The sequence below is a fragment of the Rhinolophus sinicus genome, linkage group LG10 (assembly GCF_036562045.2).
Source record: "Rhinolophus sinicus isolate RSC01 linkage group LG10, ASM3656204v1, whole genome shotgun sequence".
NCBI lineage: Eukaryota > Metazoa > Chordata > Mammalia > Chiroptera > Rhinolophidae > Rhinolophus > Rhinolophus sinicus.
In genome coordinates, this window is record NC_133759.1 from 39,726,012 (window position 1) to 39,740,022 (window position 14,011).

The 14,011-nt window shown below is 40.8% G+C and overlaps 1 protein-coding gene across 4 annotated transcripts in view; it reads right to left on the reverse strand.

Annotated features, from left to right (window-relative positions):
- XPC (XPC complex subunit, DNA damage recognition and repair factor) overlaps positions 1-14,010 on the reverse strand; it is a 43,947-nt gene extending 29,937 nt beyond the window's left edge. For all 4 annotated transcript variants that reach the window (XM_019747088.2, XM_019747082.2, XM_074312944.1 and 1 more), the window contains exons 1-5: positions 13,756-14,010; positions 7,250-7,445; positions 4,387-4,505; positions 1,522-1,645; positions 69-153 (exon numbers count right to left, since the gene is read on the reverse strand). In XM_019747088.2, coding sequence (XP_019602647.2) covers positions 69-153; positions 1,522-1,645; positions 4,387-4,505; positions 7,250-7,445; positions 13,756-13,858 — 627 coding nt within the window. In that variant the 5' untranslated portion in view covers positions 13,859-14,010. The remainder of the gene's footprint in view (positions 1-68; positions 154-1,521; positions 1,646-4,386; positions 4,506-7,249; positions 7,446-13,755) is intronic.
- Between the last annotated feature and the right edge of the window lies 1 nt (position 14,011).

Genomic DNA, 14,011 nt, shown 5'->3' on the forward strand with positions numbered 1-14,011 from the left:
TTGGCTGAGGGGACCCACGTTCTTTCCGCCACAGCACCCTGTCCTTTCCTCTCGTTCCCTGCCCTTACCTTGTGGGTGTCCTCATGGACTTCTTTACTGAAACGTTTCATCAGCCTCCGAAGATTTGTCTCAAACTCCATTTGTATCTTTTCACTGTAATGCATATTGAAAAATCTGAGAATGAATGTCCTCTGGGGTCCCTGCAGCATGTAGGCCAGCCATGCTAAGGGATGTGAGTTAAGCCCTGCAGGCAATGGAGAGTGTTTTAATTGTGTGTGCGTGCATGTGCGTGTGTGTGCGTGCGTGTGCATGCATGCCCAAGTGCATACCCATGAACGTGCTCATTGGGAAGGTGAAAGCAACAAAAAATTCCCCCATGGTTCTGTCACCTAGGGGCAATCAATATAAACCGTTTATTTTCTTACACTCTTGTTTGTAAGATGATGTTTATGTACAATTGGGTTTTCTGCTTTTCTTTTTCAGTTACCATAAACTTACTCTAGCTTTATTTTAAACTGGAAACTGAAACCTGACTCCATTCCCCCACTCAATTCCTTTTACTTATGTAACAGCACATAAATTGCTCTCCTTGTTTTCTTGCATAAGGCTATGCTACTCAAGTAAATTTTCAAGAGCTATTGATTTTCTGCGTCCTTTTCTGCTCCTTCTCACCTACAAACCTTAGGTCAGGACATTCTCTACCCAGACTGCCCTCCTCTCAGCCTGCACCAAATCCTGCCTCAGGAACATGAGCTGAAGCTCACATCCTCCAGGAGGTCTTCTCTGACTGCCTGACCTCCCAATGGCTGGGTCCCTCCTTGGCAACCACCATCTTTGCACACTCATTTGTATGGTGCTGTTCTGGTGTACAGTCTTTTTCATGTTTGTGTCCTATGCATCTTTAAGAAAACTTGACGCTTCATGAATGACTGTTATCTCCCTCCTGCATGGCTAATAATGTGACCAGACAGTGGAACCCAATAACCAATTAACTACCAGGTGCTGTGCTCCATATTCTCAAGCCACAAAGGCTGGAGAGGAACTGGGGATACTGGCATGGAATGGGGGCTCCCTACCATCATGGGGCACTGCCTCAAGTCCTACAGCATGATGTGGTGAGAAAGCATGAGTTGCCCAGTCAGCTTGACAGGGATTTAGATCTTGGTTCATCCACTTACTGGCTGAGTGACTCCTGAAATTATACTTAACCTCTCTGAGCCTCTGGCTCCTCATTCACATACCATTATAAAGATTAAGGAAGGTAACTGACAACCTGTGGAGTCTTTGGTACACAGCAGGTGCTCAATACATAGGAGTCTTCTCTCCCCATCTCCTGCCCCAGCCAGGACACAAAGGTTTCTCATTCAAGTCCTACAGGTAAACCCAGGGCTCTCTCACCCAAGATTCCTGACCACTTTGATATCCAACCCTGGTATCCTATGTGTTTCTCAGAAGTTGCCATTAAGCAGCAGCTGCTGCCAATTATGTGACAGAACTCTAGAATCAAATGCCTAATCTTACCTTCTTTCTCTTGCTTTCGCCTGCTCTGGTGTTTCAATCTCTATCTCCACTGGTTTCACAGGCAGAACAGATTGAGAGAAGGCTGCATTTCCTCCCGCCTCTCCTGGCAAAGGCTCACTAAGTTCTATCAAAAGTAATTTTAAAAAATCAGTATAATAATTATAATTATAGCTATTGCACTGAACAAAATTGAGGTTCTGCTGGGAAGGAGGAAATAAGGAACGGATGCAAGTTGGACAACTCGCAGAGACAAACTAAACTACTCCTCCCATGCTTTGAATACCTAAAAAAAAAAACAAAAAATGCCAGGCACTGTACTGTTTCACATTTAACCTGCATAACAACCCAGAGAAGTAGTCCTAGCAGTAGAAGCAGGAGGAAACTGAGGCAAAAACACATTGAATTGAATTAGATACAGACCCCTGCTATCAAGGAGCTGATACTCATGTGTGTGTTTTAGTATACTTTATTACCCACCCCACCCTCCCCCCACCAAAAAAAGGCAAACAAGAACAATTTCCTGTTCTCTGTATTACTATATAACACCTATCACAATTTGCTTTGGATGGAGTCATGACTTAGGAGTCTTTCAGTCTCAGTTGCCAACTTGTAATGACAAGAAATGTATCTTTTTCCTCTCTTTACCCCCTATACTGCTTATAAACACTAGTCAAAATAAGCTCAATTTGCTGAACTGGATCTAACTGTGAACTTCATTAGCAAAGGGCCCTTTTAAAGCTTTGGGCCTAGAAGCAATGATACCCATTTAGCAATGACCACACCCAATGCTAAGATCTAGGTTTCTATATACCAGTCCCTACTAAAACGAACCAGGGCTTCTCGGAGAAAAAAGGTTGATTCCAGGTGTGGAGCAAGGAAAGTATAAAGTGAGCCTGGAACATCTTGTGCCAGAAAACATAAGTGTTCTCAAAAACATTATAATGAGTCCATGTTGAAGAGACACAGTAGTGTAGCTAGTTTAAAGGGCCTTCCACTAGTCAAATGTGGGGTAATATGAACCTCAAAATGCATAATGATGATAACTGGTAATATATCTGAATTTCTAAAAAAATCTCTAAGTCCACAGTGATACTCAAAATAAATGACTAAATGAATACAACTCCTGAAAGGAAGAGCTCTTCTTTACAGATCAAAGTCAACTAATAAATGCATATAAATCAACAGAATCAGAATATTACCACTTCAATCCTTAATATAATAATTTCTGATCCAGTCAAGATCATGAATGCATACTAAAACCATTAAGTAAAAAATTACCGGGGAACAAGAAATTCACCCAGCATCAGGGTACTACTCCAGAGATGGTTAATTACAAAGAGAAAATGTACCTTCACATTGGCACAGTCTGGCAGTACCACCTTGCATGATCAAACTTTGCATCACTGGGATAACATGACATTAGGTAGCTCTTAATGGATGTGATGTGACGTATAAAGCATCACCTATGATGCATTCTTGCAAAAATAAAGTTTAATCTAAATTCAACCAAGTCTTTGGATTTAATTTACAATTTAGAAGAAATACATGGGATACTTAAATAAGCGTAACAACAACATGAGCTGTATGGTTATTTATCAGACCAAACCAGAACATGACACATTCTATGGAACAAGAGGCCAGGACTCTTCAAAAAAGGCAGTGCTACGAAAATAAAAAAAAGGTGATGGGTAGTGGTAGCTGGATGGCTCAGTTGGTCAAAACGTGAGCTCTTAACAACAAGGTTGCAGGTTCAATTCCCACATGGGATGGTGGGCTGTGCCCTCTGCAACTAAAGATTGAAAACGGCGACTGGACTTGGAGCTGAACTGCGCCCTCCACAACTAGATTGAAGGACAATGACTTGGAGTTGATGGGCCCTGGAGAAACACACTGTTCCCCAACATTCCCCGATAAAAAAAAAAAAAAAAAAAAGTGATGGGTGAGGGGTACTGTTTTGGATTAAAAGAAACTAAAGAAACGTGATTAATATAAGCCTTATACCTTGATTAGATCCTGGATTAGAAAACAAGAAAAATAGCTACAAAGGATATTAATGTAACAATTGGTGATTTACTTTTCATTTTCTTAGGTGTGATAATGGTATTTTATCACTTAGAAGAATGTCTTATTCTTAGGAAATGCACAGTGCAATATTTAAAAGTATTAGAATGTTAGCAACTTACTTTCAAATGCTTCCAGAATGCATATTTACTGAAAGATACATTCAATATGGCAAAATGTTAAAGTTAGTGAATCGAGATGAAGAATGTATGTACTACATTTTCCATTTTTTTTGTAGGTTTGAACATTTTCAAAATAGAAAGCTGGGAAAAAGTCATCCAAGGCCGGAGGATTAGGGGATGATAACATTAGTTGCTATTTATTATGAGCATATGATGCACTAGGCGCATTCTATCTGCAAACTTCCCCCACCCCCTGCCAATCCTGGAGCCCAGACTGTGCACTGCTCACAGTAAGCATTCAATGTGTACTGAATGTTAACAACGAAAAACCTCGGCTCGGACAGTTGGAGTTACTTGCTCACTCAACTATATAAGTGGCAAAGCTGGACTCCGACCCCAGGTCTAACCACTTTCAAAGCCTGTGCTCTTTCTACAAGATGATGCTGCCTATTTCATAATCTACTCCATTGATAGCCACCAAAAAGGAGAAGCTACAACCTACGCTAATAACCTAGTGTTGGATTTTTCTTTATATCAAAAGCAAGTCCCTATTGCATCCTTATCTGTGGTCTTACTAGTTTCAAAAGAAAACAACAGGGTTGCAATCAGTGACATGACTCCAAACAGAACCAAACAGAAAAACAGGATCAAACAGTTCTGAAAACAAAGGAAGATGTTTTACCTTCTACCTCTTCCCAATCATCTTCACTTTCCTCCTCGTCGTCTTCTTCACGGCTGTCTTTGGCCATGGCAGCTTCTCTCTTTGGAGGGTGTGCCTTCTTGCAGGCACTTGTAAAGTCCCTGCGTAAAGATGACCAGAAAGAAGATGAAGGAGGCGCAAATATCCTAAACAGAATGTTAAGGACTCCTTCTATTTATGGAAAACCTGCTGCAATTATTTAAAGATGATTTATGAGCTCTGAGCCTCATTTCCTCCATCAGAACGTGTCTCAAGTTCTCATCCAGATGTGCTCTGATCGTCAGTCTAACACTAGATGTGCTGTCAAAACAGCAAAAACCACCATGAACCTACCCCTACAGGTGTGTGGAGGAAAACATAGCTGTGCCTAGAAATGGTATAGAAAAAGTTAGAAGAAACCACAGCAATAATGTGAGTTCCAGAAGTAAAAGCTGTGACATCTGTGTATATACAGGTGCAGTTGGGACACCAGAAAGAGGAGGCAACTCGTATTTTTGATCCTGCTATGGTCCAATTCAGAAGACTCTCGCTCCCCCATCCCTTTTAAGAAATATGATATAAGGAGACAGAAGTTGAAATGTAACTTCAACATAAGTGGGCATGTGGCTACTATACATACACAGGTACGTCATAAATAACAGAAACCTGGACAACTAGCTAGTTAAGCAGGTAACTACACATGGATTAGTAGCTAGCTACTTATCTGCTCAAGACTAAATGGTTGCTAATGTGTAATGCAGATTTCCTTGGACGTACAAGTACAATGGGGTTACTTCTTGATAAACCCCATCGTAAGTTGAAAAAAGTCGCAACGCATTTAACATACCTAACTTACTGAACATCATGGCTTAGCCTAGCCTACCTTACACGTGCTCAGAAAACCTACACTGGCCTACAGTTGGGCAAAATCATCTAACACGAAGGCCTATTTTTATAACAAAGTGTTGAGTATCTCATGTAATTTATTGAATGCTGTACCGAAAGTGAAAAATAGTGCTGTGTGGGTATAGAAGGGTTTTAAGTGTCTCGGTTGTTTACCTTCATGACTGCATGCCTGACGAGGAGCTACGGCTTGCTGCCCCTGCCCAGCACCACTAGAAAATGGCGTATGGCACAGGCATGACCAGCCCAGGAAAAACATCGAATTGGAAAATATGAAGTGCAGCACGTCCTTATATACCATCATTCTGTTCAATGTCGTCTTGTTATAACATTGATGAGACGCTGGAGGAACTGAACCCTTGTTTCTATCAATTAGCCGCCTGTGGTCAATTGGTTTTATTATAAGCCATTTCACTATTGATGATGTTAAGTGAGGACTTAACTATATGGTTTCCATGGAATGCCTAACACTCTCGCACCACTATAAAGCTGAAAAACCCGAAGTCAAACCATCCTGAGCCAGGGACCATCTGTATATTTCTGCACATTTGTATATAAAATGTGTGCATTGAGTTATTTTTAGCTTTTGTAAAGTTTGACCCTTGGTACCAAGTGACAATATTACCTAAGATTTTAGCACAGATTTAAAATAACCAATCCTCAGTCTTCAGCTATAATACACATACTCTCGTCTTAGCCCACCCCTTTCTACACCACAGAAGCAAACATTTCCCACTGGGATAACATAGCAGAAATGCCCATGTGCTGTGGGTTTGAGCAGTGAACTCTCCACTGAGAAAGAAAGGGGGATCCAGAGTTTCCCTTGGCAGCATCCTGGTCTATCCTTGTGCCGCTATGTCTGGAAACAGAATTCAACTAGTGGCAGGGAGAAAGGACACAGCTGGGAAGCAGTAAGCTCAGAGGCAGGCTTAGGAAAAGTCTAAGGGAAAAGGAGAGAGGAACTATGGTAGAAAATCTTCATGCTTTCCTCCGCCCCTTTCTACTGCCGCCCTCTCCTGGACTACTTGCCTATGCCAGGACTACAGAATGCTGGAAAGGCCGACACTAAGAATGACGACTTGATTCTGAAGCGAAGAAGGAACTACTGCCTACTGCCTCTCTGTTCTTCTTCCTCCCCTCCTCGAATTTTCCTAGGAGGCAGATAATCAAGTGTTCACTACTAGGCTTATATTTATTGTTCACTACATGTTCACACGAATGTTCATTCACTGCAAAAACACTTGTTCAGTTTCTGCCAAATAAAAGGCCCTGCCCTACGTGCCATAGGCCAAAGAACACTGAGCCAGGCGTGGCTCCAGGCCTCTGAGAGCTTACAGGGTGGGAAAATATATGTAGATGGCATGTACATAAATAAGTGTAACACAAGGTAGACAAGTTATGCCCTTAAGAGATGCTGCAAGAAACCAGAGGAGCCAAGGGGAAAGAATCGACGAAGCCTGTAGATGGTTTCTGATCTGTATCTTCAAGGTGGAAGGAGGCATTCCAGGTAGAAGGAAGAATATGAGCCCAACTTGGAGGTAGCAAAGTATGAGCACATGTTGAGTGAATGAGAAGTCCAGCTGGGCAGGAGCAGAGTGTACGTGAGGAGAGTAGCAGAAGACAAAGCTGGAATGGCGGGCAAATATTCTGTATATGTAGTATCTCTGTGCAGTAGGAAGAACTCAGGACCAGCAGTCAGAAGACCCAGGTCTCATCCTGGTTTTTGCCACCATCTAGCTGTGTAATCACAAATAAATCACTTTCTGGAAGGTGTCTTTCTCATCTGAAAAGTTTGGGGGGTAAAGTATATAATTGCTAAGATTCTTTCTAGCTCTTACTAGTAGTCTGAGCTCTATCTGGAAGAGTTTAAAGATCTCATCTTTTCCGCAGGTCCTAGTGACAAGCAAAAAGAGCAGGTTTTATTACTCACACTTCTCTGAAAGGAAAAAGCAAGACCTCTTACCTGAAATCTTCCCCATCACTGAAGCCTTCATCTTTTACCACCTTGAGGTTTTCCGATTTAACAGTCACTTTGCTCACTTTCTTTTCTGTTGGACCATCTGCTGGGCCCCCAGGATCACTGCAGCCCTTCTTCCTCTTTCCTCGTGAGACTTTTGGGGGCAGACTCTTCTTTGGGGGTTTCTCATCCTCAAGGATATCTAGATGACCACATGGAACAGATGACAACAGGAAAGGTGGATGGAGGGTGCTTTCATGGGCAGGGTTGTGAAAACACCTCTTCTGTAACTTCCCTCCAAACCACATCTCCATCACCAGCTCACCAATTCCCCGCCTGGTTAACAAGCTTACAGCCTCTTCCCATCTTCAGTCTAGTCTACACTCTATGTTCACAGTAAAAACCATCTTCCTTTATCGGCATTTTATTCTACTCCTCTTAAGACTACAGACTCTTAAGACCACACAACTCAGATAAAATTTAACTCCCAAATCTTAAAATTCAGCTAATGTCTAGCAAGGAAAATACATCAATCCATTAACACCTTGCTTATTTACTACCTGCCAAGACTAATCATTTATTTTAGGTATAATTCACTACTAAGTGAAATGTTTGAGTTTATAAACATGTCCAAGTTTTACCACTACTTTATTTCTACTAATTCATGCTTCTGCCATCTTTCAAAACCAAACTCTGTTCAAATCTCTGTTCACTAGGCTTCTATTTATTGTTATACTTTGTGAAACCTTTCCAATATAACCCAAATGGCACGGGTATACCAACCATTTCAGCAAACCTAGGGTTGGAATAAGATAGTGGTATTTCAAATATATCTTTATTTTCTTAAAATAATTACTGATTTTTGTTAAAGAGAAATATAAAAATGTATAAGCTGTTGGTTTTAGTTAAATTAGGGTATCTAAAGGTCTGGTCTCTTTATTAATATAAATATATTAATAAGTTCATTTTTAATAAATATATAATTTATAAATAACTTGGCAGAAAGGGATATTTTTCTATTTTACAAGTATATTCATGCAAATAATCTTGAATCTGAAATGAATCATCTTTCTTTGCCTTTGCATGACTCGCTTCAGTTAATTTTGGAAAACAAAATTACTGTAGCCTGTAGTAAACCCCAAAAGGGGCTGCAATATTAACCCAAAATATCAAATTAGTTCATTCCTTTCATTCATGGTTTTTCTTACTGAGTCTTTTGATAGGTATTTATATTCCCCAAGAATATACTTTTGCATAGGGAAAAAGATGCTTCCCTTTGATCTAAATAAAGCCATAACTTAATTTTAATAAATTTCACATTATAGGGGCATTTGTTTTAATGCTAGATAAAATCGTGGATTCAGTTCTGTTTCTTTCAAATGTCTTATAAAAGAAATTTATGCATTCCCATGGTTTAAATATTTTAATGGAAACACAAAATATTTCAAAATTATTTAGAATCTAGAAACAGATTTTTCATTCCAAGGCCAGAAGCTACTTAAAAGTTTTTTGACTTGACAGTTCGAGAAAGGTGCCCTTAAAATCAGGATTTCTGTATCTTACAATGGTCTTTAGCTCTCTATGAATAAGCAGAGATTCAAACTTTTTACTGATCTAAAAATGCAAGGTGGGAGCATTCTTCAGAGGCACCATTTGTTTCTCATCAAAGTTATTTGGTTGGTTAAAGGTACAGCTGTATATTTTTGTGCTTTTAAGAGAGAAATAGAGGAGTTAAAAAAGGGGAAAAAGGAAATTTTAAAAAATGTTCATAGTATCATTATTTGTAATATCAAAAAATTTAAAAAATTTGAATGTCCAAAGAAGACAAGAATATACAGTGGGGTAAAGACAATTTACTCAACAAATGGTATTAGGAAAACTGGACAGATACATGCAAAGAAGTTAAACTGGGCCATCTTCTTGTACCATATACAAGAATAAACACAAAATGGATTAAAGGCTTAAATGTAACACTCGAAACCATAAAACTCCTAGAAGAAAACACAGGCAGTAATCTCTGTGATACTGCTCTTGGTAATATTTTTTCTAACCTGTCTCCTTGGGCAAGGGAAACAAAAGAAAAAATTGACAAATGGGACTACATCAAACTAAAAAGTTTTTGTACAACAAAGGAAACCACCAACAAAACAAAAAGACAGGCTACTGAATGAGAAAAGATATTTGCCAATGATACATCTGATAAGGAGGTAATATCCAAAATTTATAAAGAACTTATACAACTCAACACCAAAAAAACAAACAATGCAATTAAAAAATGGGCAGAGGACCTGAGTAGACATTTCTCCAAAGAGGACATACAGATCATACAGATGGCCAATACATATGAAAAGATGCCGAATGTCACTAATCATCAGAGAAATGCAAATGAAAACCACAATGAGATATCACCTCACACCTGTCCGAATGGACACCATCAATAAATCCAACAACAAGTGTTGGTGAGGATGCAGAAAAAAGAGAACCTTTGTGTATACTGTTGGTGGGATTGCAAACTGGTACAGTCACTATGGAAAATGGTTTTTGAGGTTCCTTAAAAAATTAAAAATAGAACTACCTTATGACCCAGCAATTCCACTTCTGGGTATTTATCTGAAGAAATCCAAAACACTAATTCCAAAAGATATATGCACCCTGTGTTCACTGCAGCATTACTAGTAATAGCCAAGATATGGAAGCAACCCAAGAGCTCATCAATAGGCAACTGGATAAAGAAGAGTGGTACATATATAAAATGGAATATTACTCAGCCATAAAAAAGAGTAAGATGTTACCATTTGCAACAACATGGATGGACCTAGAAAGTATAATGCTAAATGAAGTAAGTTAAACAGAGAAAGACAAATATGTATGATCTCACTTATATGTGCAATCTAAAGAACAAAATAAATAAACAAAACAGAAACAAACTCTTAACTACCGAAAACTGATCGTTGACAGGTGGAAGGGGGTTGGGAGTATGCGTGAAAAGGATGAAAGGATTAAGAAGTACAAATTGGTTGTTCCGAAATAGTCAAGGGGATGTAAAGTACAGCAGAGGGAATATAGTCAATAATATTGTAATAACTATGTATAGTGCCAGGTGGGTACTAGACTAATTGGGGGATCATTGCATACATTATATAAATGTCTAACCATTATTATGTACACCTGAAACTAACGAAATAATATTGAATGTCAACTGTAACTAAAAAATTAAATAATTAAAAAAAGAAAAATCAGAATGTCCAACCATGAGATAATTATTAATATCAGTACAGTCACACAATGAAATATAACTCAGTCATCTTTTAAGACAAAGAAAAAGATCTAGGATAAAATGCTAAGCATGCAAAGTGGTTTTTACAGTATTTTCTACTATATACAACAACACAGACTAGAAGGAAATATACCACTGTTTAGTGGTGGTTATTTCTAGACGGTAGAAATACAGACTTTTTTTTCTTCATTCTTTGCTGTGTGTTTTTTGTCCCAGAGAATCTAGAGTCTATTTTCTAGGATTCTCCAAGATCTAGGGCTATCTAATATGGCTAACTAGCTGCCCTGAATTCAATGTGGTTGTTTCAGCAGGGCAGGAATTACTACTGTGGTTTGCTTGGCCATCCATTGAAATTTAATAAGAACACCTGTTTAAACCTGCCAGTGGCATCTCATAGCACTCAAAATACAATACAAACTAAGGGCCCTGCCCACTCTCTCAACTCAATTCCTGCCTCTCGTCCCCTCACTCACTCACTGTGTCAAGCCAACTGGCCAAGCTCATTCCCTCCTAAGACTCTTTAAACTTACTGTCCCTCTGCCGAGAACTCTTTTCCCCCAGAACCTCCTATGAATGGTGCCTTCAGGACATTCAGTAACTGGCTCAAACTGTCACCTCCTCACAGAGGCCTTCCTTGATCATTGATTCTTAGCTGCTTCTTCCCCCATGTCAGTTTTATTAAAGTAATCTGTTTTACTTTCTTCATAGCTCTTATCACCATGTGAATTTATTTTTAACTTATTGTCTGTTCTACGTACCTACCTCTCTCCAAAGATTATAAGCATCATGCGAGCAGGGGACCTTGCTGTCTTGTTCACTACTATCATTTCATTGCATGCACTAAGGTGCTGTTAAAACCTACACTGTTGCGCTGTTAGAAACACGTCACCAATTAGTATCACCTGCAGCTCAAACTACATTTGTTCCTCCACCAAAGCACAGCAAAGATTCTAACACTTCAGATCCTGGAAGCTGCTCTGAGAACTTATTACTAACTCCTCTGGTTGTCAGAGTTTGAGTGAAGCTTAGGTGCATCCTGACCTCCATTTAGCCTGAATTGATATGAGCTAGCCCAACTGATTACCTAACATGCCACACCAGGCACTTTATATGCTATCTCACTGAAAAATCACAACCACCCTGCAAGGTAGGATTATGTTTCACAGATCAAGTTTAGAATGGCTAAATTATCTGTCCAGGACAATTTACCCAAGTGCATATAACAACTGAGTGCTGGAGCTATACCAAGATGGTGCCCAGGTGAAGTGTTTAGCTAGAAGGAATGCTACCCAAGCAGGTGGCATTTCCATCAGATTAAAACTTTTAATTTTTGAATTGCCACATATTCAGACAAAATACATTCCTTCTGACTAGAATACTAACCCCCCTTCACGGCCTCTGGCTGAAATATTATCCATCCCTAAAGTTGCAGATCAAACCTAACTCCTCCAGAGAGCATTTCCCAATCTCTCCAGCCAAACTTGATTATTTCTTCAGAAGCCACAAAGCCCTGCACCTTCTCCCACAATAGCACACTCTGCCTTGGATAATTTTTGTAAATGTCAACACTACTATATTCTAAGCTCCTTCAAGAAATTTCTGTTTCCCACGTCACCTTGCTCATGTACAGCACCAACCAGATACTCAGAAAATAGTCAAAGGTTATTTTAATGAGTAAATGAACTAAATGGAATTCATAGTATTAGTGTGAAGTAAATCGCCTTTTAAGTTTAGAAATTGCTATCTTTTGACTATTTCCTAATGGATGATTGCCGTTATATGTACAGAATCACGGAATTGTTGAATCTAGTGTCATAGGAGGCCCTGTTGGTTACCCAGTCTAATCTACTACCCAATTATTTCAGGAACCCCCAAAATCCCTCCACAGCAAGTATTTTGCAATTACTTAAAATATTTATTGAGCACTTAGTATATGCTGGGGGGAGACGAGAGGATACATCAAAAAAATAAGATGCTTTCATGAAGCTTAAATTCTATTAAGATGGGTGATTAAAAAGGAAGCAAAATAAATTAACAAGATCATTACAGATTGTGACAGAAGCTGTGAGGGCCTCTGTGATACAGAGCACCTGGTGAAGGACACCTTAGGGCACAATAGAAGAATCAGCCACAGCCAAGAACCATGGAAGAACATTCTAGGCAGAAAGAACATTAAACACAAAGGTTCAATGTGAGAACATGGCATGCTTGAGGAACAGAAAGGAGACCAATAAGGAGAGTATCTGGGAAACAAAAGAGGGGTAGGAGACAAAAGGAGGTAGCAACAGCCAAATCCTGTAGGATCTTGTAGGCCATGATGAGGGATTTGGATTTTATGCCTCGAGCAATAGGACGCCACAGAGGGTTTGAAGTAGCAGCATGACAAGATCTGATTTTGGTTTTGAAAGATCACTTGGGCTGCTGGGTGGAGAATTATTGCAGGGGAAGGAAGGGAAGACCAATAAAGAGGCAACTGCAGTCGTTCAAGTGACAAGTGATGGTGGCTTGGGCAGGGGCTGTGGCCTTGGAAATAAAGTGAAGAGATGTGATATACTTCTGAGCATGAACCGACAGGACTTGCTGAAGGATTGGATGTGCGCGTGCATGGAAAAGGAGGGCTTGGTTTGTTTAAACAAGTGGGGGAAAGATCATTTACTGAGATGGGAAAAAGTGGGGAAGGGGCAGGTTGAAAGGCGAAAGTCAAGCGTTTTGCTTTGCACATGACAAACATAAGAAGCCTATTCGATATCTACGTGAAGTCAGGTTGGATCCAAATTTGGAACTCGGGTGAGATTTAGCTGAAGATATTATTCTGGGAGTCAGCACACCACAAACTCTACGTTCTGTTCTTCTAGGGACACCAAATAAGTACACTGTCTTTTCCCTGTTTAGCCCTTTGCATCTACCAGGAGGTTGGACTTTATCCTGTGGGCCACAGGGAGCAGGAAATAGGCGACGCAGGGGAGCTCCAGGTCAAGTTGGGCTCCAGGGGAACCGCTCAGGGTGCGTCACTCCTCGAGTGAGGACAAAGGCACAGCGACGAGGAGGACGGAGGCAGCAGCACAAACGACAGCTTCCCTTGGCCACCGTCAAGCGGTCTCCTCAGCGCAGACCAGCGCGGAGCAGCCTCCGCCCCCCACGTCCAGGAAGCCGGCTTCCCCGCTCCCCGCACCCGGGCCTGCTTCCGGATCTCCTTCAGCATCTCTCCCTAAACACGGCTCGGCCTCGCTCTCACCCTCCTCCTTCTCCTGCCGCCCAGCCGTGCTCTTGCCCTTGGCCTTCTGGCTGCGCAGTTCACGTCCCCGCAGCTCCCTGCCGGCTGCGCGATTCCGAGCCATCTATCCCCGGGAGGACTCGCTTCGCGAGTGACGCACCAAACCGCGGGAAGCTGCACCAGCGTGGTCTACACCCAAGGCGGGGAGAGGCATGACCACGCCCCTCCTTTATGGACCAAGCACACGCCCCCAGAGGAAGCTCCGTCCCAGTCCCAA